The 27,641-nt window shown below is 32.2% G+C and overlaps 1 protein-coding gene across 1 annotated transcript in view; it reads left to right on the top strand.

Moving 5' to 3' along the window:
• The window catches only part of PPP1CB (protein phosphatase 1 catalytic subunit beta), a 67,585-nt gene that overhangs the window by 19,472 nt on the left and 20,472 nt on the right, over positions 1-27,641 (top strand). Inside the window, exons 2-4 of the mRNA XM_031951324.1 lie at positions 18,055-18,186; positions 22,063-22,293; positions 25,298-25,402. Coding sequence (XP_031807184.1) covers positions 18,055-18,186; positions 22,063-22,293; positions 25,298-25,402 — 468 coding nt within the window. The remainder of the gene's footprint in view (positions 1-18,054; positions 18,187-22,062; positions 22,294-25,297; positions 25,403-27,641) is intronic.

Below are 27,641 nucleotides of genomic sequence, written 5' to 3'. Positions count from 1 at the left end.
GATAAGCTTTGGTACCCTTTGGCAGTGTAGTGAAGTTTATGGATTCTTCTCAGACTAATATTTTTAGATGTACATAGAATTGTCAAGGAAGCTAACTTTATTGAAATACAGTTGCCAAAAAAATTTTTTTAAGCTCCCTGAATCCTGGAAAGGAATTTTATAATAATAATAAAATATATATTGACTATATAATAATTGTTATAGCATAATTAATTATATTAATGTTTTATAATATTTTATAAAAGGAATCATTTATAAGAAAATGATATATGATTGGAATTGCCATCCAGGGGACAGCGTGGAGGTGGGGGAAGGTTTGGAACACAGGGTTTTGCAAAGGCTAATGTTGAAGAATTGTTCATGCATATGCTTCAAAAAATAAAAAGCTTTAATAAAAAAAAGAACATAATATATGTAAAATACTTTATAGAGTGCTATAAAAATGTTGGTTATGATGGTACCAAATGAGTTATATGACAGTGAAGTTTCACTAAAATTCCCTGATGTTTGTTATTTTTCAGAATTTCATGAAACAGATTTGCCATGTACATATAATTTTAATTGCTTGAGCCTTTTTTTTAATAACTGAAGACATATTTTTGTATATTTTATATATTTATATATTGCTTTATACTTCACAAAGGATTTCCCTCCCATTAAAACTCTGTGAGGTGACTGACACAAATATCACTTTCACTTAAATATATATATTTCCCTAGTTACATGTAAAACATTCTCTTCTTTTTTTTTTGGTTACACATGTACATTCATTTTTATGTATTTCCAAACAATTCCTGTTAGGAGAGAAAAATTAGAACAAAGGGGGAAAACTACAGAAAAAAAAAATAGAAGAAAGAAAAAAGTGAACATGGTATGTTTTGATTTACATTTCTGTTGCCATAATTCTCTTTGGATGCAGATAGCATTTTCTATTCACAGTTTGGTCTAATGTAGTGTAAGAATGCATACAGATACTGTGATTCAAGAAAGAAGAATAAGTCAGGGCAATGTTAGAAGGAAGAGATTGCATTTATCTGAGTGCTGATGGAAAAGAGGTAGGAATGGATTTTATGGAAGAAGTAGCATTGCACACTTAGGGAGTTTGTGTGAATAAAAGTACAGAGCAAGGAGAAGACACACTGTGATTGAGAAAGAGGGGAAGAGAAGGAGATAGTAGTCTGCTTTGACTACAACAAGGTATGTGAAAGGGAATAATTAATATGAAAAAACTGCAAAGGTAGATAGAATACCTTGAATGCTGGGATCAAGAATTATTTTATTTGGTAAACAATGGGGAACCATAGAAGGGTTTTCAATAGGGGAAAGTAATGCTCATTTCTATGTATTAAGATTATTTGAGGGGCAGCTAGGTGCTGAAGTGGATAGAGCACCAATCCTAAAGTCAGGAGGACCTGAGTTCAAATATGGTCTCAGACACTTAACACTTCCTAGTTTGTGTGACCCTGGGTAAGTCACTTTATCCCAATTGCCTCAGCAAAGAAAAAAAAATTGAGAAACAGTAAGACTAATTTGTTGAGGCAGAACCACTTAGACTATTACTATAATTTAGGCAAAAGAGATGAGGGTGTAGTGGATGTTGAGGAAGGGAGCCAGATAAAATAACTATTGGCTGAAATAGCTACTTCAGAACTTGGCAACTGTTAAGACAGTGTTTTAAAATGTTTTAAAAGTGTTTTGGGGGCCTTAAAACATTATATAAATGCTAGCTTTTGTTTCTACTGTAACTAAAAAACTACTACTACTATTACTACTAATACTAAAACTTTCAAAACATTCTAAGTAGTCCAAAGGCTTTACCAAATTGCTAGAGGGGTCAATGACACAAAAAAGAACTCCTCCTTTAGAACCTCTTTTATAATATCACTTTATATTTACCTTCAACGTCCAATTTAGTATGTTAAAGTAGAATTTTTGCTATTCATGGTTTGACAATTATAATTGTACTTAAAAAAACCCTTTACTCTTAACTGCTTTTTTTCCCCCATCTACAAAAACATTTGTAAAGTAAAAGATGAATTATCATTACGTATAGGTTCCATGAAGTGCTTACCAAAAAGATTGTTGAAATAGGTTATCTGAAAAGAATTTATGGTAATGTAATTCAATTCAGATATTATGTATCTGCTATATTTTGGATTTATTGTGCTTATAGAGGCAGGAAAACCTGGGCTCAAGATCAACATATTGGCTATGTGACTCTGGAAGTGCAAGTCACTTATTCATTTACTACTCTCTACAATGTTCTAAATAGGTTGCAGAGGAAGTTCTAGCCTCCAATAGAAGAAGGGGTCTTCTAATCTGGGAGTTGCATATGGAAATGAAATCATAGCTCTAGAGATCCTATGCCTAACCTCTGTTCTAGGCATAAGGGATACAAAAATGTCAGGAGTTTCAGTTAAGTAGGCATGTATCTGTTGTCATCTATGTTATTAGATGAGGTCACAGATCTATTTGAATACTAAATTGATGGATCAGAAAAATGTTTTAGGTCTAGTTTAAATTGATTTTATTATTAAAGTATTTAACAAAATATTTTGCCATTTTTGTGTAATTATTAGACAGTAATACAGTTATGCTGATTTGGACCTGGGTGTATGCTTGGCAGAAGGGTCTCCGGTGGCACACTTTAAGGATCTGTGTGTAGCCCAGTGGTATTTTTGTCAGTGACTTGGATAAAGTCATAGACCTTTTGTTTAACAGTTTTTAAGATCACACAAAATTAGTAGTGTTGCCTACCTAAATAACAAGATTACAAGATCTTGATAAGTTAGACTGAGCAAGACCAATTGTAAAATACAGACTAGCTCCCTGGAGAGCCTTGAGGTCAGCCAGAGTGAGGGTAAATTAAAGTCCTTGGTCTTTAGGGGGAGAAGTGAAAGGAGGCAGGCAAGTAGAATCCTGCATTATGGAATTGGGAGTCTCCAGCCTCTCTCCTCCTTGTCCTGTCACCAAGTGCCTCTGGCCTCTCCCCCTCAACACCCCCAATCCTTGCCTATGATTATCTTAAAACCAAACATTCAGCAAGCAATGGTGAGGACAACCATTGTCCAAATATATGCTAATAAAGCAATTATCTCACATCGAATACTTAGTTAGGCTTAAGTGCTGGGTTGTCTGATTCAAGCATAATTTTTTAGCGATTCAGCCCTCTATATCTCTTGCTTTCTTTTGTTTTAGAACACAGGTGGTCACGCCCTCCCTAACTTCTCAGGAAGGAAGGTGAAAACACCAAAAAGGAGGTGATCACGTGCACTGTCCCCCTCTCCCCCCCCCCCCCCCCCCTCTCAGGAAGGGGGAGGTAAAAGCACTAAAAAGGAGATGATCACGCCCTCCCCGACTTCTCAGGAAGGGAGATGAAAAGCACCAAAGGGAAGTGGGGATGCTAGTGGGTTTCTGGGCTGAAAGGTCTTACTAGAAACAGGTATGTACAAACCCATCAGCATGGGAAGTATTACACAAGAACATAGCAATAACGCACAGGATATTAGTGATGACTCTCCCCACAGTCAATACAGGCTCAATGTGGTGTAACAAGCATGAATTGTACATGGCAAGTAGTGATATAACAAACAATTTGAATCAACATGGTATTGTAAAAGGTTTCCAGAAGTCCTAGAAGGAGGGTATGTAAACAACAGTCATACATACGCCTTCTTCAGCAGCCAAGAGATAGTCCAAAACCAATCTATTGTCCATTACTTTATGTGAATTCCTGTAACAAACAGTCTTATCATGTGTTAGGGAATACAATGATTCTTGAGGTTTTTGAAGTCCTGGATCAGTCACATTAACAATTTTCGATGTCCATGAGTCAAACACCATAACTGCCAGGCTCTTTCAGTGGTGGGCACAGGTAGCGACAGAAACACCCGATGTTTCTTGGGTCTTCTTCGTTTCAAGGGTCTGCTCAGTCTCTCTCCAATGGACAAGGCAAATACGGCTCATTGGCAACCATCTGATTCCTTCTCCATCTGTACAGATACAAGCAAACCTTGTCCCCCAAGCAGTTAACCTATCTGGTCCCTTCTATTTTCCACTTTCTGGGTCTCTCCACATCATATCACATTCAGCAAGCACCAATGGTGAGGAAAGCCATTATCCAAATATATGCTACTAGAGCAATTATCTCACATTGAATAAGTAGTTGTTGAAAAAGTAAGTGCTTGGTTGTCTGATTCAGGCATATCTTTTTGGAGTTTCATCCCTCTGCAGTCAATCTATTAAGATGAAATTTAATAAAAAAAAAAAATATTGTCTTAACACTTGGTTTTTAAAACTAAATTTCTCAGTTGTGTAATTATATAGCATGTTTCTTTTAAATAAGTCTGGGGATTTGAGTGAACTGTCAGCTTATCATGGCAGCCAGGGAAGTTAATGTGATATTAGGTATTAGGGTTCATTAAGAGAGACAGAACATTAATTACAAACATTTGTATTCCTGCTGTATTCTAGTTGAATTAGACCATAACCCTAGAGTATTGTATTCAGTTCTGAGCATCCCATTTTAGGAAGAATTCATACCTTTTATTCTCTTGGCTTCTATGTGCTAGAAAATGTCTGTTTTACTTCCTAGGTAAACTTTTGCAATTCTCTTAGAAAATCAGTTCCTGGCATTTGAAGTCCTTCACCATATGATTCTAGCCTGTCTTTCCAAAAGTGCTTCACAATTCCCTCTCATGAACTCTTTATGTTCTAGCCAGATTTGCTTATTTACTCTGAATATTCAGTATCCAATTCCTACTTCCATTCATTTACACAAGATAACTATCCTCTCTGCTTGACATTTTCTCTCCTCTCATATCCCTCCCCCCTTGGAACTCTTGGATCCTTTCAAGGTTCATCTCAGTTACCAACTATAAAAAACTTTACCTTGTAATACTAGCAGGCAGCTAGCTAGATCACACACTGAATAGATTGCTGACTTAAATCAGGAAGACAAGTTAAAATGGCAGTCTTAAACACTTACTTGATGTATAGCCATGGGCAAGTCATTTCACCTGTTTGTCTTAAGTTTCCTGTACTGTGAAGTGGGGATAATGATAGCGTTTACCTCATAAAATTGTTGTCAAGATCAAATTAAATATTTATAAATGCTTCACATGGTGCTTGGCACACAATAAGTGCTATATACATGCCAGTTATTTTTTTAAATCATCATCACTACCCACTCCAACATTACTTTATGTTTGGTTTGTATATTTTATATTTAATTACCTGTGTATATGTTGTATTCCCCAGTAGAATGTAAGCTCATGGAGAAAAGAACTAATTTAATTTTTGTATACCAATTTCCTAGCATATTGATTTGTATTTAATAGGCATTTAGTGAACTAAGAGAACTAAGATATCCAGGATATCCAGGAAGATGATGAAGCTTCCTATTCTTGTCATATGAGGATCTGTTGAAGAAATTGGATATTTTACTTAGGGTGAGGATAGGGGAGAAGGTTGATGTGATAATTGTCTTTAAATGTTTGGAAGGTTGCCATGTAGAATAGGGATTAGACTTGTCCTGTTGCTTACTTAGATACTAGAAACTAGAAGTCAGTGGGAGCCAGTTACAAAGGGGAAAGTTTAGGATTGTTTTAAGAAAGAACTTACAAATAAAGCTACCCTAAAGGCAAAAATGAGCTGCTTCAGCCAGGTGATGAATTCCTTTGGAGATTTTTTTAAAGGATACATGTAGACCATCACTAAGAGTGAGGACTTTTAGGTATGACTTAAACTCATCACTTTGGAATGAATTCCAACTATGAAATTCTGGGAATCTTATTCTGTAAAAAACAAAACAAAAAAAACAACCAGGGTTTTTTTTTTCTTTGTGTAGTTTTTTAAAATGTATCAGTTCTCCTTATGATTATGACATAACAATAATTTTTTCCCCTCAAGAGAAATGTGAAGGAATTTCTGGGATTTTAAATCTTTACTGATAGACTAAGAATTTTAAGTATTATTTTTAATGATTCTATGAAGCACTGACTCCCAAATTTTTATCTTTATCTTAATACTGATTTAGGAAAAAATGGAAGGGTTGGCTTTTATCAAGGTTGTTTTTAAATAAGCCTTTTTATGAAGATTACAGACTTGAAATTATTTTAGTCAAATCTGCCACAGATGTGGTTATTTAAAAGTAATCAGATGGCAGCACAGTTAAGTACTGTATGTTCTAATTTGGTATACTATATTTGACTATTATTTAGAGAGTTTGAGTTTCATCTTGAAACAACAGCATGGGAAAGTATCAGAGCCAACTGTGTAGTAATCAATCTGAAACTAAAGAAAAGCATCCATTTCAGCACAGTGTGGAAACTGGTTCATAAACCATTAAAACTAGAAGATTATTTCCTCTTAACTTTCCCTTTTTACAGATGAGAAAATGAACCTCTTAAATGTATCCAGTGACTTACCCAAACACACAAGAATAACAGAATTCTTGGCTGCCAAGTTCATTGTTCATAATGACTATCTTAATATATAAACATTTAATGTAATGCATATGTTTTCTTAAAAAAAAAAATTCTGTTATGTTTGTATTAGGTTTGGAAATAACATTTTAAAAAAGTATTGACATTCCTCACTGGATATATAAGATTTCTAAAGACTGGATAGATAAGTGATACTGGAATGCTTCATGCTATTAATTGGGTTAGTTTTCTTGAAATATATGACAACTCTACTAATGGTGGCTTTTTAAAGCAAAGCCTTTTTCCTTTACTGTAAGCAAACTTAGTTGTTAAAACCTTAAAATACTAGTTAAGCACTCTTCTATAGCAGGAATCAAGTTGAGACTTGAGATCTTTCTTTGTTTCCACTATAGCGTTTGGGGATCATGGACTCATTTCTGGCTTTGTGGGTCTCTTGGTTGCTTGCATATATTTTTTAAGGAATATATTCAAAATTTCTTTGTTTCCCTGTTTTGAAAGAGAAGCTATTTGTATAATGTTCCTTCTTTCCTGGCAAAAGGAATTATACAAATATAAAAAGGAACACACCTTAAACAAAATGAAATTTGCTCTGTCTCGAAAATTTATTCAAATAAAATACTTTGTATACAGTATGTACTTACTTGTTTTTAATAAAAATTTTTCCAAGAAAAAAAATAGTTTTTATTATTCCTGTTTCAAGTTGAGCCAAAACACTGCTTCTGCTGTGCTTGTCTTTGGTCCTTAAAAAGCATTAGATTAGGAATCAAGCCATATGAGTTCATCTTGATTTTGCCACTATGTGGTTTAGTATGAGTCATGTAAACTTTCTGGCCCCTAATTTTTTTATCTGTAAAAAATGAAGAGGTTAGACTAGTTCTTCTTTCAGTTCCAGCATTTAATAATCCCATCATTATAAGCATAAATGTATATATGTACACATTACACACAAAAGAAATTCCCCTTATTCTTGTTCAAGGTAGGGAAAAACAGTAAACACTTTCTATGTGTAGACACTGTTAAGAGATAATAGTTTGGTTTAGGTCCCTATCTTCATGGAGTCTAGTCTATGTCTAAGATTATTAAATTTAACCGAGTTTATTTCCTATATTCTCTATTATTCTTTTACTCCTTTCCATCTCATTTTTATCAGTTTACCTCTTGAGTCTTTGTTCAAGGTAATTTATTAAACATTGATTTTCATTTTTGTTCACTTAGTACAAAATAGGAATTATCATAAACATAAATGCTTCACAACTTTAAGAGTCCTTTATTCTATTTTGGCTATTCTTTCCTCTAATACAGATTGCAACCCCTCTACAACTTTTTTGTAGGTGTCATTGAGAACTTGCTATCGTCAAAAACTTCATTGCATTGCCATCAATCTGGTAATGAAGCTTTCCAGACTTTAATACAATTCACAAAATTACCTTGCCTTTACATATTTTAGCACAGGGTCTGTGCACAATGTCTTATATAGCATTATATAGCACAATGTCTATAGCATTATTGCATTATTCCTAGTTTAGCACCTTTTCCATAAAGGTATCAGAGTGTGATATAGTTATTCTATTTAGCATGATATAGCTGTAGGGTCTAGATTTGCCATCAACTTAGCTTAATGCTCCATTTTTAGCAATGATTATATATTTATCAATGGAAAAAAAGAATCTATACTGTAACTTTCCTTTTCCTTTACATATTCTATATTTGACAGGGAGGAAGAGAGTAGTTATAATTGATCTTAAAAGTTCCTAAAAATTACAGAAAAGAGCACTAGACTCAGACTCAGCTGATATAGTTCTAGTTTCCTCTTTGCCACTGATAAATTATTTTACTTTGTGCATTTATTTGGAAAAATAAAGTGCTATTGAGGGAAAAAAAAAGAAATATAGTAACACATATTGGAAAAACAGAAATGCAAATCAAAATAAACTTGAGATTTCATCTCACATCCTGCAATATAACAAAAATGACCTCCTAAAAATGGCATTAATCTTTTTAGGCCTCAATTTCCTCATGAAAAATGAAGAACACAATAAAGGTAAATTGAGATGACCAATGGTCCTAGAACACATGGAAAGTTTCCAATTCCTTTATTTGCCTCTGAAAAGAACTTGTAAACTGATCATTTGTTAAACTGAAGTGTCTTGTCTTCTGGTTCCATTTATTGTGAGACTGTCAGTATTGACATGGCTTATTTCATGTCTAGTAACTACTTAACTATTTATTAAACAAAAATCTCATATAGAATATCAAGTTAAATTAATGTTTTTAGGTGCTCTGAATAATATATTGATTCTTAAAGGTGCCCTCTTCCTGTTTTGTTTTGTTTTTTTCTGTCATTCTTCCTCCAGTGATGGAAGCTGCTTAACACTGAAAGCGATTTGTAATTTTTAACTGTTTCATTGGAACTCCAGCCATATATTCATCACTTAGTGATCACACTGCTAGTGGAAAATTTTTCCAAATTTAACAAAAATCCAGTTTTTAGATCACAGAATCTGTGGTAAGAATTACACTCTATCCAACTTGTGGTTGCTCTTGTGGTTTTGTTATCATCAAAATATTTTTTTTTTGCTGTTATTATTGTTTCCACTTACATTGTTGTACTTAGAATGTATATTATTTATTTACTCAACTAGGCTCTCTTCACCTTGCATCAATTCATGTACATTTTTCTGTGCTTCTCTAAATTCATCACATAATTTTTTTTAAAAAAAATTTATTTCATTTAATATTTCCCAATTACATGTTTAAAAAAATTAACTTTTTAAAAAATTGAGTTCCAAGTTCTCTCCCCTCCCTCACACTCTTGAGAAAGGCAAGCAACATGATATTAATTCTGGAACACATTATTTCTCACAGCACAGTAATATTCTATTATATTAAAATACCACAATTTGTATAGCCATTCCCCAATGGATGGGCATTCATTTTGTTTCTAATTTTAGTTATCACACAAAAAAAAATACTGCTATAAGTATTTTTGGGCATATGATTACTTTTTTCTTAACAATAGCTTCTTTGTGGTATAAGCCCAGGATTAGAATTTTTGATTGAAAGGTTATAGACATTTTAGTAACTTAATTTGCTTAATTTCAAATTATTTTTAATATTGTACCATTTCATAGCTCCACAAATAATGTATTAGTATATAACTTGTTTTCCCACAACCCCTCCCATTGCTATTTTTGGAGGTCATTTTTGCTATTTTGCAGGGGGTACAGTAAAACCTCAAGTTTATTTTGACTTGCATTTCTTTCCTTCCCAATCTATCTGTTAATGTTTCTTTTTTTCCTTAATAGTATTTTATTTTTCCAAATACATGTAAAGATAGTTTTCAGTATTCATTTTTATAAGATTTTGTGTTGCATATTTTTTCTCCTTCTCTCCTTTACCTTCCTCCTCCCTAACGCAGCCAACACTCTGATACAGTTTATACATATTTTTAAACATTTCCATATTTGTTCTGTAGAAGAAAGATTAAACCAAAAAATAAGAAATCATGAGAAAAAAAGCAATAGTCTTTCCAGGCTTCTCTGAAATCAGCCTGCTCATTTTTTATAGAACAATAGTATTCCATTATATTCATACATTTCTATGTGTGTGTGTATGTGTGTATGTATGTATGTATATAAAATTTTTAATAACCAGCTTTTAGTTTTATTTATCATTCACTTTCCATCTCCGTTCCTAGATGAATCAATGTCTTTGTAGAAGCTTTTCAGTTTCAGGTAATCAAAATTAAATATTTTATCTTTTGTAATTGCCTTTATCTCTTCTTTGGTTAAGAATACATCTACCACTTGTAGCTAAGCGAAGCATATGTGATCAGTCTTTCTTGTAATTTTTTTTAATGACCTCTAATATTAAGATCAGGTATCTACTTAGAATGTTTTGGGAGTGTGGTTTAAGGTATTGATCTGATTTCTCCCAGACTGCTTCCCTGTTTTCCCATTAGTTTTCATCAAAAGAGAGTTTCCTCCTAGATAAATTGTGTTTTTCACTTTATCAAACATTTGGTTATTGAGTTTTGTTGTTTCTGAATTTCCTTTGTCTAGTCTATTCCATTGTTTCATTTGTCTATTCTTTAACCAACAAACCAGATGTTTTTGATGACTGCTACTTTATAAGTCTGAAGTCTAGAATAGCTATTCCCTCTGCATCTTTACTTTTCATTATTTCTCTTGATATTTTTTAATCTTTTGTTTTCTTAAATGAATTTTGTTATTATTTTGTCAAATCCTGTAAAATATCCCCTACAAGATTTGATTGGTAATAACATTAAAAGTGTAGATTAATTTTGGCATAATTTTTATTATATTGGAAATAGCCTATCCATGAACACTGAACCTTACTCCAGCTATTTATTTTTTATTTCTTTAGGGAAAGCTTTGTAATTGAATCTATACAACTTTTGTATTGGGGGGAGGGAAGGGTTAATCTCCAAATAGTTTATGCATTTTTTGTAGTTATTTAGAATGGGATTTCCCTTTCTATTATTGCTTCTTGTGTTTTGCTATTATGTGGAAATGCCGTTGGTTTTTGAGTATTTATTTTATAGCAACTTTACTGAAGCTGTTTCGATATTTTTGCCAATTCCTTGGAGATTTCCAAATCAACTGTCAGATTATAATGTCCTTTTCAATTGATCAATGATGGACAGAAGCAGCTACACCCAAAGGGAAAAAAAAAACCACTGGGAAATGAATGTAAGCTGTTTGCATTTTTATTTTTCTTCCCGGGTTATTTCTACCTTCTGAATCCAATTCTTCCTGTACAACAAGAAAACTGTTTGGATCTGCACACATACATTGTATCTAGGATACACTAGGACATATTCAACATATATAAGACTGCTTGCCATCTAGGGGAGGGGGTGGAGGGTGGGAGGGAAAAATCAGAACAGAAGTGAGTGCAAGGGATAATGTTGTAAAAAAAAAAAAAAAATTACCCTGGCATGGATTCTGTCAATAAAAAGTTACTATAAAAAAAAAAAAAAGATTATAATGTCCTTTCTTTTACTTATCCCTCTTTTCCTTTAATTCTTTTTTTTGCTATTGCTAGCATTTTCAGAACACTTTCAAGTAATAGTGGGGTGACAGTGCATACTTCTGTTTGTTGGGAAAAGTTCTGGTAGTTCTGGTAGACTGTTTTTCCTAATTCTGAACCATTTTTTCTTCACTGGTATAAATTCTCCTTCATTTTAATACTGATTTCTTGGATAAATTGCTGCAGTCTTTGGATTTTATTTCGGATTTGAGTCAGTCTTCATTAATGATATTGTCTTAAGGTTTTGTATTTCCATGATTTATGTATTAGAATAATTGTTTCATAAAGAGATTCTGATAGGATGTTCTTCTCAATTTGTGAGAATAATTTGTGAAGTTTGAGTACTGTTCTTTTAATAATAGCTTTTTATTTTCAAAATTTATTCAAAGATAGTTTTCAGCATTCATCCTTGCAAAACCTTGTGTTCCCAATTTTTCTCTCTTCTCCCCTAGACAAATAAGCCATTATATGTTAAATATATGCAGTTCTTTTATACATATGTCCACATTTATCATGCTACACACACACAAAATCAGAACAAACAAAAAAAAAAGAACACAAAAAATAAGCAAACAACAATAAAAAGGTTAAAATACTATGCTATGATCCACATTCAATCCTCTTTCTGCATCTAACAGTTCTTTAAAAATTTTAATAGATGAATTGCTTATTATTATGTCAAAGAAGAGAAGGGTAGAATTTAGAACTCAATGAGTAATTGGTGAAAAATAAAATATTACATAAAAAAAGATTTGATAGAATTCTCCTGTGAATTCTTAAAGGACCAGGAATATATATTTTTTTAATTTTATAGCTGGATCTATTTCCTTTTCTGAGATGCTGTGATTTCACTTTTTAAGTTGTGGATGACTTTTTGTTACCCTGTTTGGAGTTTTCTGTGCAGGAATACTAGAGTGGTTTGCACTCCAGCTCTTTTTACAATTAAGGAAACTGAGGCAAACAGGGTTTAATGGCTAGCCTATAGTCTTATAGCAGTGTTTGAGGCTAGAATTGAACTCAAGAAGATTGGGTCTTTCAGAATTTAGGGCCTGCACTATATCTTCTGCAGTATCTAGCAAGTGATTTGTTTGCTATTTGATGATTTGATTTTTCTATTTTCTTCTTTTTAGTCAGATTTAGTTAAGGAGTGATGAATTTTAATAGTCTTTTCAAAGAAACAACTTTTAATTTTAGTTATCATTTGTGGGGTTTTTTTCTTCCATTTGTCTTGTTTTTTCTTTAATTTTTAAGATCTCATCTGTTGTGCCTATTTTGTGTTTGTTAACCCTTTAATTTTTCACTTGCATATTCAATTCATTAGTCCTCTGTTTTTACATTTGTTAATATATGATGGTAAGGATATGAGGTTTTCCTCTGAGAACTACTTTAACTACATCCTAGAAACTGTGGCTTAATTTGTTTCATGATTATGATTTTCTTTTACATAATTATAGTTTCTATGATTTGTTTTTTGACCCACTTGTTTAAGATTTCATTGTTAAATCTCCTGTTTGAGTCTGTTTTTTTTTTTATGATTTCTGAACCAATATTTCTTTTTGCATTATAATCTCTAATGAATATATTAGCTATTTCTCCATTTTCACATTTGTTTGCAATATCTGTGTTAAGTCATGGTCAATTTTTGCAAAATCGAATTTTTGTAATTTTGTAAAATTTTGAAAAAGTTCTGTGTGGAGCATATTCTTTTGCTTCTTAGTTCTAGTTTTTCCAGAAATTTGTTCAGTTCTGTATTTTCTTTTTTATTTTTCCCTTTCTTTTCCCCTTTGGCTAGTCTTGTTAAGTAGTTTTAAAAATTACATTCTTTATATTTCTTCCCAAAAAGAATTTCTCTCATTCTCCTCCATTCATTCATAGAAGCATTCATGAATGGAATCATTCCTACCTCCAAAATAAGTCCTCCCTTTCCCCCTTCCTTTTTACCCGTAATTGTTGGGGCTTTTCTCTGAGATCATAGATCTTGGTTGCCCATATCACACACTTTTTTGTGCTCCTACTCTCTCTTTCTTTCATATGTATGCTCCCTTATTATAACGTAATCTTATTAAAGAAGCTTTGTAGACAAATTGTCTCTATTATGTCCACAAAATGATCTCTTCCCCTCTACCAAAAGTTTTCCACTTTTTATCCCTCTAGCCCAGTCTCTTTCTGTATATTAAGCGTTTTTATGTTGTCACTCTATTGACCTTGCCTGATTTTTCACTCTTCCTGCATTCTTTTTAGAAATCTTTCTAATTTGGTTATTGAACTTTATCTTTTGTCCTATATATATCTTTGTCCTATATATATATATATCTTTTGTCCAGTTTATAGGATGTAGTTAAAGTAGTTCTCAGAGGAAAATGTGATCACATTTGCAGGATAGGTCACTCTGGGCTGCATTTTTAGCTCTGGTACTCTTGGAAAACATTATTCCATTCCCTTTTCCTTTTTCCAGTGTGTGTGTAGTCAGTCTTATTTTATTGGAATGTTCTTTCCTTTATATTTGAAAGTCTTTTGCTGACTTGTAGAAATTGTTTCTGAATTGAATTGTTTAATTTAACCACTATGTGTTTTGAAGTTTGTAGCCTTGGGTTTTTTCCTGGATATATTTTGTGAATTCTCTCAATTGGAATTGTATTTTTTAAATTTAGAAATTCTGGGCAGTTCTCTTTTTATTATTTGCGTTATTATGGTGGGAGGTTTTTTGTCCTGTCATGTTTTTCAGGAAGACCTATGATGATCATTGTCTCTGTACATAGTCTTTGAGGTATTTTGTTTACAATGCACTTGTTTTCTTTTAATTTTTTTTTCTACTAGGTTGTTCTTCACATATACTTATTTTTATATTTTCAGTATATTATTACTTTTTTGTTAGGCTTATGTGGTATGGCAAATACAATTTACAATCAAGAGATATCTGAAGTGAATAGAAGTGTTCATTCTTAAAATCTTTTAAGAAATGAACTTCTCTAAATTGGGGTTCAGCCAGTGAGAGAGGTTAATTTCCACAGAGATTGAAATGAGTTACATAGTTGTAACCACAAGAATAATGCTTGGAAGTAACATGAACTTGTTAAATTTTGACCTGAATTTTATGATGGTCAGTGTTGCAACTGCTTACAACTGTTTACCCTATTTCATTTTCCCAAATTCCCAGATAGACTGATTCTAAGTTATAAATCTACCTTAGTTAATGATTTTATAAGAAACCATATAATCCCCCCACAAAGAGGAGATTTGTTTAGAGGTAAGTAGTTCTTTAAACTAGAATAACCAAGGACACTTAGTTTACCTCAGGCTTCCTCAACAAATAGAGATTACCCAGTTTATAGACCTTTTAGACTATCTCCAGCTCCTTAGAATATCTTAAAGTCCAACAGATCAGATAGTTCTTCTAGAAGAGCAAGTCTTTTATTCTCCTTCCCAGAGTCTTAATGATTAACAGACTTTTGAAATTGGGACTGGAATTATCAAGTGATTAGTTTTGGGAAGTCCTCAGTTTCCCGCTACACTCAGGCTGTGACCTATTTCTGATTCAAGTTTTTCTATCCTTACTATTTTTGCTATGTAGAACATAAATTTCTGTTTTTATAATTCTCATTTAAACCACTCAGGAACTGTATCCCATGTTCTCAGATTTTTCGGGGTCCTATGTTTCATCAAGTATTGGATCATTTTCCTTTTGATGATTTGTTTATTGTTCAAGTTCTAGAAAATTTCTTCTTGAAATCTTTGGTACTTTCAGTTTTCCCCTCTCCTTTCTTCCTCACTATCTTTTCCTAGTTGTTGTTTCCTTGAGGGCAGAATTTCAGAGTCAGCTTCCTCCCATCATTATTTGTGGTTCATCAGCTTGTTTCTGTCCCAGTTGATATTTGGTTGATCAGAACTGATCCTAGTTGGATGCTGTGCCCATTCCCTCAAGTTTGGTGGAATGTTTCACAGTCTTTGTTCCTTTGTTCCTCAGTTCTCTAACCCAGCACTAGCAATTCAGACTTTTTCTCTCAGAACATCTAGTCTAGCTCTTTGCAGTGCTAGTACTTCTGGGTTAGATTTCCAGTCAGGCTTTTACTTTTGAGTGATTGTAGCCAAGCTAGCCGGAGGTATGAGCAAATTTCCACCTTGGCGTTTTGGGAGATTTGGGGGATTTGAGAAAATGTTTAGTATTGTATATGCCACCCTTTTTTAGTGACATTTTTCATTCTTTTGGCTCTTTTCCTGCCTTTTCAACCATTCCATTATTATTATTATTATTTTGCTGCCTCATCCATCTCCTGCCTCCTAATTGTGTGTATTGTATATGTGCTTTATTTTATATAGGTTCTGTTTTCTCAGTATATTCTCTGTGATGTTATCAGTTCCGTAGGTTCAATTATTTCCTTTTTTTTTTTTATTTTTTTATTTAATAGCCTTTTATTTACAGGATATATGCATGGGTAACTTTACAGCATTAACAATTGCCAAACCTCTTGTTCCAATTTTTCACCTTTTACCCCCCCACCCCCTCCCCTAGATGGCAGGATGACCAGTAGATGTTAAATATATTAAAATATAAATTAGATACACAGTAAGTATACATGAGGTTCAATTATTTCCATAAAAATTACTCCCATATCTGTGTTTTCAGTTCAAATCTCTCTCGTGAACGACATTCCCAAGTTACTAACTATAAATTTTTCATTAATTTTTGAATTTCCCACTAATTCTAGAAGATGTTTAGCTTGTCCTTCACAATCTGCCTTAATTATAGTCATATTCATACCAGATCATTATTTTCAAAAAGGTATATGACTTTTTTTTCTAAGCTGCGAGCATGAGAAAGACAAATTCTTTTCCTTACTTGTGCATTAGAAGGAATGAATTGGCTTCTTGACAGGTTGCTGTCATTAGTAGAATATTAGAGTTTCCCACAAAGACATTTCCACCTAGATGTCACGTAGACATCTCGGACTTACTCGTCCAAAATATAATTCATTGTCTCTTCATTCCCATCTCCATTTTTTCCCGTCTTGCCCTTTTCTATCGAATTTCTCAGTTCTACATCCTTAGAATTGTAACTTCACTTTCCCTCCTTATATATAATCATATTCAGGGTTTGACAAGTTTTACCCACATCATTTTAAATGTCCTGCACAATCACTACACTAGTTCAATTACTTATCACTTGGCTTATTGTAAATCACTCCTAGTCTCCCTGATTCAGCCTCTCTCTTCTCTAATCTGTTCTTCAAATAATTTAATTCAGCCAGCATTCTTGTTAAGTATCTACTGTGCCAGGTGCTAAACATGCAAATGAGTAGTTAGATCATTTTATAAACTTTTAAAGTTCTTTATACATGCCAGCTATTATTATTGTGGCCACTAAATGAAACCATTGGATAGGGACCTGGACCCATAATCAGGAAGTCCTGAATTCAAACAGACACTTAAATAGCTATGTGACTCAGGGTAAGTCACTTACATTCTTGCCCCATTTTCCTCATGGAATGGAATAAAAACAGCTCCTACCTCCCAGGGTGGTTTCTAAGACCCAAATGAGATAATTTTAAAGCGTTCCTGGCATATAGGTGCTTAATAAATACATACATACATATATATACTTATGCTGTTATGCCGTTTTCCTCCCTACTTCAATAATTTTCTAAATACAGCTAAAAATTTCCATTTATTATAAGCCATACTTTTTCTTTCATATTTTCACTACTTTTTTTGACCAAGATAGAATGGGAAAATTGAGTTCAGTTCATCAATAAAATTGTGTAATAGTACTTATTTAAGTTTGAATTGTACTTGTAAAAACTAGATAGAAATTTTCTGTACATTGATTTCTATTAAGAGGGCAACTAGGTGATATAGTAGATAGAGCACTAGCCTTGAACTCAGGAAGACTTGAGTTCAAATCTGGCTTCAGAAACTTACCACTTCCTAGCTGTGTGACTCTGGGCAAGTCACTTAACCCCAATTGCCTCAGCAAAATAAAAATAAAAAGTTTCATATTAAGTCTTCTGATTTATATATGGAATATTTTGAGGCTAAGATGTAGTAAACATGTTTAATAATTGATGATTATTATGTGTTTTGATCCCCGAAATGCATGTGAGCAATAATTTCACTACTCTAAAATTGATAATAAAAATGTTAATACTCCTGATAGTGTGATGAAACTTTATGACCTCCTAGCAGATGAATTACAAACCCTTTTTCTTCCTAACTATTGCTTCCTGTTCAGGCTCTTTTGGCCATCTAAATTTTACTACCCATCTAAATTTTAGGCTTTCTGAGACAAAACAAGTATATACCTTAACTCTCCCTGCTGTCTTTTATTCTGATAGGCTGCTGCTCCCACCTAAATGCCTGAGAATAAGTAAAGAGGGATACTGTCTGAAGAAACCATTTCAGGGAAAAGCCATTGGTCATAGCTCACCAAACAACCTTTAAGTGACACATCAGCAGGCAGCAGACCAAACAAAGCTGTATTTAGTTTCCCTGAGGCTTACATATAGAATTTTCAGTTACAAGACTAATTTATTATTATTTATTTTATTTTTTCTTTTTTTAGTACGAGGATGTCGTCCTGGGAAGATTGTACAGATGACTGAAGCAGAGGTCCGAGGCTTGTGCATTAAATCTCGGGAGATCTTCCTTAGTCAGCCTATACTTCTGGAGTTAGAAGCTCCCCTGAAAATTTGTGGTAGGTGGCATGTATAAACTGATCATCTTCAGTATCGTTTTAAATTTTTCACTCCTAGTTACATTTGTTTGCATAATGGTTTGAAGGCATGTTTAAAATTTATTATGTAATTGTAAAAAGCATCTTTACATTTAGTCTTCTATTAAATTATAAAATTATTGTATTTTATTAAAGTATAGACATAGAATTTAATTTTGGAGTTTTATATGGATTTTAAAATATCATTTTTTTTCTCATTTTAAACTGAATATTTAAACTGAATACCCTCATATTAAACTGAATAAGCAAAACACTTGTCACATATATTGAGAATTCTTATTTGAGTAAGGCTGGACTAGATAGACACTAAGGGCCTTGACAACTCTAAAGATTCTTTGATTGGCTAATCAACTATAGCTAAAAAGGCTAAGTACAAAAAGTTACACCATTAAAAAGAGTAGAAGTTTGTTTTTTACGCTATGTAGGCTTATTACTGGGTTGACTAATAGAGGAGTTTACAATCTGCATCAACAGAAGGATTCTCCATACAGATGAAGTTACAGATTCTTGAAGTGTTGTAGTTTTCATAAATAAGGTTTTTTTCTAATTTCTTTATTGATTTCTCTAATTTGTTTCAGTGGTCACATTTTATCTATTTTATTTTGAAAGCTTACAGTATCTTTTTGACAAAACCAATAAAACAGATATAAAATCACAAGTTCATAACTCATCACTTAGTGATTTTCTATCAGTAAATTTGGGTGTGTGGGGACTTCACCTCCCCCAATTGATTTATAATATCTGCCTTCTGCTGTAGCTATTCTTTGTAATGTTTTTCATTTTGATGAAGACTTTTAGATTGTTGTTTGTTTTTCCTTTAAAAAGGTCAGTTTAATTCATGTTAAATTTTTCTGGCTTTTACTTTGTTTTCCAGAAGTCTCTAGTTGTGCTACATTGATTAAACCTGTTCATTTATGCCCTTAAAGTATTTTTCTTTTCCTTATAATGGTCTATTTCAATTCATCAAGATCATCATATTCAAGTTACAGTTTCAGAGGGATCAAAACAAATTTTTTTTTCTAGTTAAATATTCTCATTTTGTACATTAATTTGAAATAAATTTCTTAATCTCAAAATTTAAAAAAAATCATTTTATTCTCAATATAGGCCTAATTGGACGTTTACTCTTTAAAAGCAATTTGCCTTTAAATTGATAAAGAAAATGTGGATAACATTTAAGTTGATTTAGTTAAAACATTTTTGTACCAAAAAAATATCTTGAGTAAAGATCTGTTATATTTTATAGAACATATAGCTTGTTCTCTAGGGTGTTAAAATGTTTTTGGTTTGTGCTTTTTTTTTTTGTTTGTTTGTTTGTTTGTTTGTTTGTTTTCAGCATTAATTTTTATAAGATTTTTGTGTTCCAAATTTTTTCTTCTTGTCTCCCCTCTCCCCAAGACAGCAATTAATCTGATAGATTATACATATTATTTTATTTTTATATCATGATATATATTGAAAAGAATAGGTTGTACATAATTGATTTCACCTCTATTCTCTTCATAATCCAAGCAAATGGGGCAGCTAGGTGACACAGTGGATAGAGCACCAACCCTGAAGGCAGGGTTGACAGTTTAAATCTGATCTCAGACATTTAACACTTCCTAGCTGTGTGACCCTGGGCAAGTCACTTAACCCCTATTGCCTCAGCAAAAGAAAAAGCAAATAAACAAAAAAAGGTGAAAATACTATCCTTCAATCCACATTCAGTCTTCATAGTTCTCTCTCAGGATGTGAATGGCATTTTCTGTTGTAATGGTGATAAGAGCTGAGTTTATCATAGTTAATCATCACATAATCTTGCTGTTTCTGTGTACAGTGTTCTCCCAATTCTGTTAACTTTGCTCAGCATCATGTAAGTCTTTCCAGGCTTTTTTGAAATCAGCCTGCTCATCATTTCTTTCTCTTTTTTCTTTTTTTTACAAGATATATGCATGGGTAATTTTTCAGCATTGACAATTGCAAAACCTTTTGTTCCAACTTTTCCCCTCCTTCCCCCCACCCCCTCCCCACAATGGCAGGTTGACCAATATATGTTAAATATGTTAAAGTATAAGTTAAATACAATATATGTATGCATGGCCATACAGTTATTTTGCTGTACAAAAAGAATTGGACTTTGAAATAGTGTGCGATTAGCCTGTGAAGGAAATAAAAAATGGAGGTGGACAAAAATAGAGGGATTGGGAATTCTATGTAGTGGTTCATAGTCATCTCCCAGAGTTCTTTCGCTGGTTGTAATTGGTTTAGTTCATTACTACTCCATTGGAACTGATTTGGTTCATCTCATTGTTGAAGAGGGCCACGTCCATCAGAATTGATCATCAATATAGTATTGTAGTTGAAGTAAATAATGATCTCCTAGTCCTGCTTATTTCACTCAGCATCAGTTCATGTAAGTCTCTCCAGGCCTTTCTGAAATCATCCTGCTGGTCATTTTTTACAAAACAATAATATTCCATAACATTCATATACCACAGTTTATTCAGCCATTCTCCACTTAATGGGCATCCACTCAGTTTCCAGTTTCTGGCCACTACAAAGAGGGCTGCCACAAACATTCTTGCACATACAGAAGAATGCACAAACAAGAATGTTTGCACATACAGATCCCTTTCCCTTCTTTATGATCTCTTTGGGATATAAGCCCAGTAGTAACACTGCTGAATCAAAGCGTATGCACAATTTGATAACTTTTTGAGCATAGTTCCAAATGGCTCTCCAGAATGGCTGGATGTATTCACAATTCCACCAACAATGCATCAGTGTCCCAGTTTTCCCACATCCCCTCCAACATTCCGCATTGTCTTTCCCTGTCATTCTAGCCAATCTGACAGGTGTGTAGTGGTATCTCAGAGTTGTCTTAATTTGCATTTCTCTGATTAATAATGACTTGGAGCATCTTTTCATATGGCTAGAAATAGTTTCAATTTCTTTGTCTGAGAATTGTCTGTTTATATCCTTTGACCATTTATCAATTGGAGAATGGCTTGATTTCTTATAAATTAAGGTCAATTCTCTATATATTTTAGAAATGAGACCTTTATCAGAACCTTTGACTATAAAAATATTTTCCCAGTTTATTGCTTCCCTTCTAATCTTGTCTTCATTAGATTTTGTTTATACAAAACCTTTTTAATTTGATATAATCAAAATTTTCTATTTTGTGATCAATAATGATCTCTATTTCTTTTTTGGTCACAAATTCCTTCCTCCTCCACAAATCTGAGAGGCAAACTATCCTATGTTCTTCTAATTTATTTATAATCTCATTCTGTATGCCTAGGTCATGAACACATTTTGACCTTATTTTGGTATATGGTGTTAAGTGTGGGTCAATGCCTAGTTTCTACCATACTAATTTCCAATTTTCCCAGCAATTTTTGTCAAACAGTGCTGCTCATCATTTCTTATAGAACAATAGTATTCCTTTACATTTATATACCACAATTTATTTAGCCATTCTGCTGTTGATGGATTATCATCCACTCTGTTTCCAGTTCCTTGACACTACAAAAAGAGCTGCTACAAATAGTTTTGCAGTGTAGATTTAAGGTGATAAAGATTTTAAAATATTCAATATTAATTGAGTATTTAATACAAATTTCAGTTTGTAAACTTTCTTTTTATTAAACTATAGGACATTTGAAAGTAACCCTTATTAGGGCATTTCTTCTCAACACAGCTAAACATTTTGCTTTTCCATGTTAATGAACAAGATTCCATGAGGTATAAGAGTTATTACATTTTTCTTAACTAAATTAATGAAACAATAATCTATTACTTGGACTCTTCTTATGCATGACTGACTTGAGAAAATGTGCTTTTTAATTTTAGGAGACATTCATGGTCAATACACAGACTTACTTCGATTATTTGAATATGGAGGATTTCCACCAGAAGCCAACTATCTTTTCCTGGGAGATTATGTGGACAGAGGAAAGCAATCTTTGGAAACCATTTGTTTGCTTTTGGCTTATAAGATTAAATACCCCGAGAACTTCTTCCTCTTAAGAGGAAACCATGAATGTGCTAGCATCAATCGTATTTATGGATTCTATGATGAATGTGAGTAAAAATGAATGCTAATATGGGAAATTACTTAAATGTCATAACATTTGGGGGGGAGGGATAAATAAAAATCTGTGAGATTTGCCCTTGAATGTTTAGTAAATGATTTTAAAGAACTGGCCCTTTGAATATAATAAAGAATCAGGAAAGAGATGCATGCCCTAATCTTCCATTTCATGAAGTAAAGATTAAGGAGAGGAAGGGTTTTGCAGTATACAACATTGTAGGATCTCATCAACATGTATATAATTCTAAAGTGAGGAGCAAGAAAAATAATCAAGATAAATTAGAGGTACTTGTAGGAAAATTAGCTATGAAGAAAATTTGTCCTGGATATTTTTGTCTAGTTTTCTTGCAAGTACTGAAGAGTTGATTCTCAGTATTTTTGACAAACTGTGTTAATCAACCTCATGTCATGAAAACTATTCAGCAAAATGTCTTGCTTCTATTAATTTGTGCCATGAAACCTGGATAGATTGGGACATTAGGCATTCTGGGATTCACATTGATCAATGCTACTTTTTAAAAATTTTATCCTTAAAAGTTTTTTTTTCTTTTCCATTTTTTTTTTGTCAGGAAATATAAAACAGTATATTTTCTTATTATTTCTATTAGTTTCTCTAATATGGTTAGATCTGTGTTGGTTGAGAGATTTGATTATAAAATGAATATATAAAAAGGAACAAGAAAGAAAAAATATTTTAGTCATAGTATGAAGTATGGATTGGTTTTTGGAATTTACTAATTTCTCTATAACTCTTAACCTGTTGTGGGTTATATTTGCTTTATCTATTCCCACATTATGAGAATACGGCTTTTGAATAGAGAGGGTAGTCTCAAAGCCAGAAAGCCCTGAGTTCAATTCCGATTCTTGATATCATCAGGTGGTATATCCTGGAACAAGTCGCTCAACTTCACAATGCTTTAGGCCAGGAGTGTCAATCTTGTGGTGCTTTGGCAATTCTCGAAGATTTAAAGTTGCAGGGAAGATATGCATTGATAGAATTTCCACATCAAAGTATCCTGTAGCAATAGCATAAAGTGTCTCTTTGTCTCAATTTTTCTGTCTCTCTTTATATATATACATAGTATATTTTACTGTGGTATATCATAATAATATATTATTGTAAAACTACCACTTTTATACTAAATTATGTAATAATTTAGTATAAAATAGTAACCTTAACAATATGATATTATATTACTTATAATACATGTTATAGACTTTATTATTTCCTAATTTAGGATCTTTAATAATTTTTGATAACTGAAGTTCTTCTTTGCATTGTTTCAAATTATTTTTGTTTGGTAAAATTCTGTACTAAGTTCAGTACATTGTATTTTTAGGTTTTAAAAAATGTCTGTATTGGCTTTGTTACATTTTTTTTCCTCCTTTTTGAAAATATTCTTTGTTATATAAGAGAGACAGGGATAGGAAGAATTTTAAGAATCATAAAAACAATTTCAAAAATTTAACTGTATTCCAGTGCTCCATAGTAGTATTATATCTAATCACATATAACTTATTTGAACATTATTAATGAAGATATAGTTAAATAAGTTGTGGGATATGAACATACAGTATACTTAAAACCAGTAAGTATAAGGATAAAGACACCTGCAAAGATCTTTATGAAATATGCAAAATGAATTAAGCTGAACGGAAAAATAGAATTAGACAGTAAGTATAATATAGTCATGAAGGAAAAAAAGCAAATGTGAATGAGTAAACAAAATACTAATGAAGATTTAGGTGAATGATTGAAAAATATCTTTTTGTTTAAATGAATTTTAATAGTTATCAAGAAAGTTATTTGAATCTAAGCTTTTAATTTTAAAATCTGCTGAGCAAATGAAAATTTTCATAGCTGAGGCAGTAATTTGTTTTTGAGAATAGAATTTTAGTTATCAGGTACATTTGAAGTATTCGTATTTATAACCTCATAAATCTTTATACACATTTTTAAAATTTATAAACCTTTCTTTTCATAAATCGGTTTCCAGAAGAACTTCTTTTAAAGTGTAACTTCTTAGTTTTATTATATTTTTATGTACCCAAATAGTATCTACTTTTTTTTTTTTTAAAGAAAATTTGTGATTCTATTGTCTTCTAGAATTAATTATAAATCAGCATGATTTTGCTGTATATTTCCATGGTTCTGTGGTTAAGATACTTGTGTTTATAGTGATTTTTAAGCTTTTTGGATTAGTAATATAAGTTTCTTTTTTTCCCTAATATCTTCCTCATCTAAATTTTTTTTATTTGCTGCCAGTGGGAAGACATGGAATTGTGGCTGGCTTCTAGCATTCAGAGAAAAATCTTTTAAAAAGTAATCAAATGTATTCTGATATGGGTTATATTTAACAATTAACTACTGATAGGTATTGAGACCAAACCATGAAATTGATAATCTAAGGAAGCCATCATATAGTTTCTCCTGCCTGTCCCACCTATAGATACTATTACAACATAATGGCAGCTTTAAATTGAATTGCCAGAATTTTGAGGGGGATAGGCAGGGCAATTATTTTGCTTAAATTGTTAATGGGCAAACTTCAGAAAAAGTTTTAGCATTTTAGCTTCCATTTATATATATATACACATACTTGCTACACATATAAGTAGTAAAACATTTAGTATCTGGAAATGAATGACTTTTCTGTGGTTCCAGCTTTGTTAGCCAATGATCCTTTAACCATCTTTTTAATAGTTAAAAGAGTTGACATTCTACACAAAATCCCAATGCCCTTCCACTCTCCTCTTTACTTCTGCTATTCAAGCTACACATAATGCCAATGAGATGTTAAAAATGAGTCACAAACTGTTTGAATATATCTTTATAAAGCCAGATTAATTTACTTAAAGACATTTATGAAATATACTTCAGTAAAGCATCTTAAAGCTCATTAGGTTTTAAATTCATTTTGGAAAATGATCCTGTAATTTTAGTTAGGGTATATGTGACTTCCTATAAACTTATTCTATATGTTGATTTTATAGGCAAACGAAGGTTTAATATTAAACTATGGAAGACTTTCACAGATTGTTTTAACTGTCTGCCTATTGCAGCCATTGTGGATGAGAAGATCTTCTGTTGTCATGGAGGTAATCTAAGCAATTCATCTTATTTAGATTTCTTTTTCATTATAAGGGTTAACTTCCTGATAATAGAAGAATAATTAGGAAATCAAGCAACTTAAATTGAAACAAAAATAGCTCTTATATTTAAAAGTATATATCTTTCACAAATTGAGAATTGTATTTTGAGTTTTGAAATTGTATATATTAAGATATTATAAAATCTAAAAACTTCTGCCAACTTTTGGAGACTTTTTTATTTTAAACAGTGGTCATCAAACTATGGGCCAACAGTCAAATGTTTAAAAAAAAAAAATTCCCAGTTTATTGATTCTACCCAAAAAGCAGTCTGTACACCAAATCTGATGGGCAATAATTTTCTAGCTCTTGACCTAGAATATTATTTGAGTTTCATTTGCAAATTGCATTTTTCTCTAACCTTATCAGAAGACATTCAAATTGTCTTGTTGCTGTGTTTCCTATTTATCTGTCCTAATCTCGTTGAAAGAATTTTTTAAGATAACAAAAGTTTATGTGAAGGTGAATATTGCCTTTCCATATGGCCTATACAATATATTGGAATGTGTAAGACCTTGTGTGACAGATAATGGTGTTTTATCCATTTCAGCAAATATTGAATACCTACTACTTTCTTTCTCTCTGCCTTTAAGGAGCTTAAAATTTATCTAATCAGAGAGAAAATATTTGTATATGTAAAAAATGTGATAAAATTCCAAAATGTGTGAAACACAGAATAAATGCAGAATTTTAGGAAAAGTACAGGTCAACAAAGCCTAGAGTTGTTGGGGAAAGGTTATTACATTGGTTATAAGACTCAATTTTTATTTCAATGGCTAAATTTTATGAAGATGGTACTCTTCATTTTCAGACTTTGTTGTACCTTTTGAGAACAAAGATGTTATATTAGAGAAGAGTATATTTTGGTACCACACATGAAATAAATTTGTATCAGTAAAATATGGTCAGATTATAAGGGGGCTTATCTTTATGTTCTAAGTCGAGTAACATAGTCTGGGTTTTTTACTAGAGAAATAACAATATAAAATAGAGAAATCACAAAAGCATTTTGAAATTGAGCAGCAATTCAAATATGGAATGATAAATATTGTCATTATTTTGGCAGGACACAGATTAGTATTAGAGAAGAAATTAACTGCTCCACATTATAATTTATGTAGTACTTTTACATCCATTATTTCAATTGTGTATCACCAACACTGTGGTAAAATTGGTAGAGTATGTAGAGAAATGACTACTCTCAAGGTCATGTAGTTAATAAGAATTTGTATCCACATTTTCTGACTACTTGCTCTAGTCTTTACTGATATATACTAGACTGCTCCTGCTATAGTGATTGTTAATGTTTTAAAATCATTATTAAATGTTGGATTATAATAATGCATGCACATTTATATATACATGCAACATTTATATATCTGGCTTTGTTCAGCTGGGTTCTCTTAATAGGTTTAAGTGTAATACAATTAGTGAAATTAAGAAATGATTTTTTAAAAAAAATTTTTTTCTGAGGTGATTGGAGTTAAGAGTGACTTGCCCAGGGTCACACAGCTAGGAAGTGTTAAGTGTCTGAGGCAGATTTGAACTCAGTTCCTCCCAATTTCAGGGCTGGTGCTTTATCCACTGCATCAATTAGCTGCCCCCTTTTAAATTAATTTTTATTCTGAACTTAAACACCAAATAAAAATGCACATTTCCGTATACATAGAAAAACAGAAGAAAGATTTACATATGGAACTGAGCATCAATTAGGTATAGCTTGCTTCAAATATATATATATAACATGTAACTTTTCAGTACTGTTCTGTTCGACATTCTAGCCTTTTTTCTAATAATTTAAAATATGCTTTAATTACTTTTTTTTTTTGAAGTGAGGAGGTGCATTCTCCTGCCCTGAATCCTTTTACTCTGTCCACTCCAAATTGGAAAAAAGAAAAGTCCCTTTTAACAAAAATGCATAGTCAAGCAAAGCAAATTCCTACATTGGTTCTATTAAAAAAGGTGTATGTCTCATTTTGCATCTCAAGTCCAGGGATGATTAAATGTAATCCCAGAGAACTTGGTGAAATCCCAATAACCAGGTAGCCCAAGTAATAAAGACTTAACTTCTCCCCCTTTTTCTATTTCTATTGCTTTTTTTGGACTGATTTCACATTCTAAAAAGTAATTATTGAACAGCAGCCCCTGATGAACTTACAATTTAGCTAAGAATAGAATGTACCTTTTT

Source organism: Sarcophilus harrisii, chromosome 2, assembly GCF_902635505.1.
Source record: "Sarcophilus harrisii chromosome 2, mSarHar1.11, whole genome shotgun sequence".
In the NCBI taxonomy this organism is placed as follows: Eukaryota; Metazoa; Chordata; class Mammalia; order Dasyuromorphia; family Dasyuridae; genus Sarcophilus; species Sarcophilus harrisii.
The sequence above is the reverse complement of the archived record's forward strand: the minus strand, read 5'-3'. Positions and strand labels throughout refer to the sequence as shown.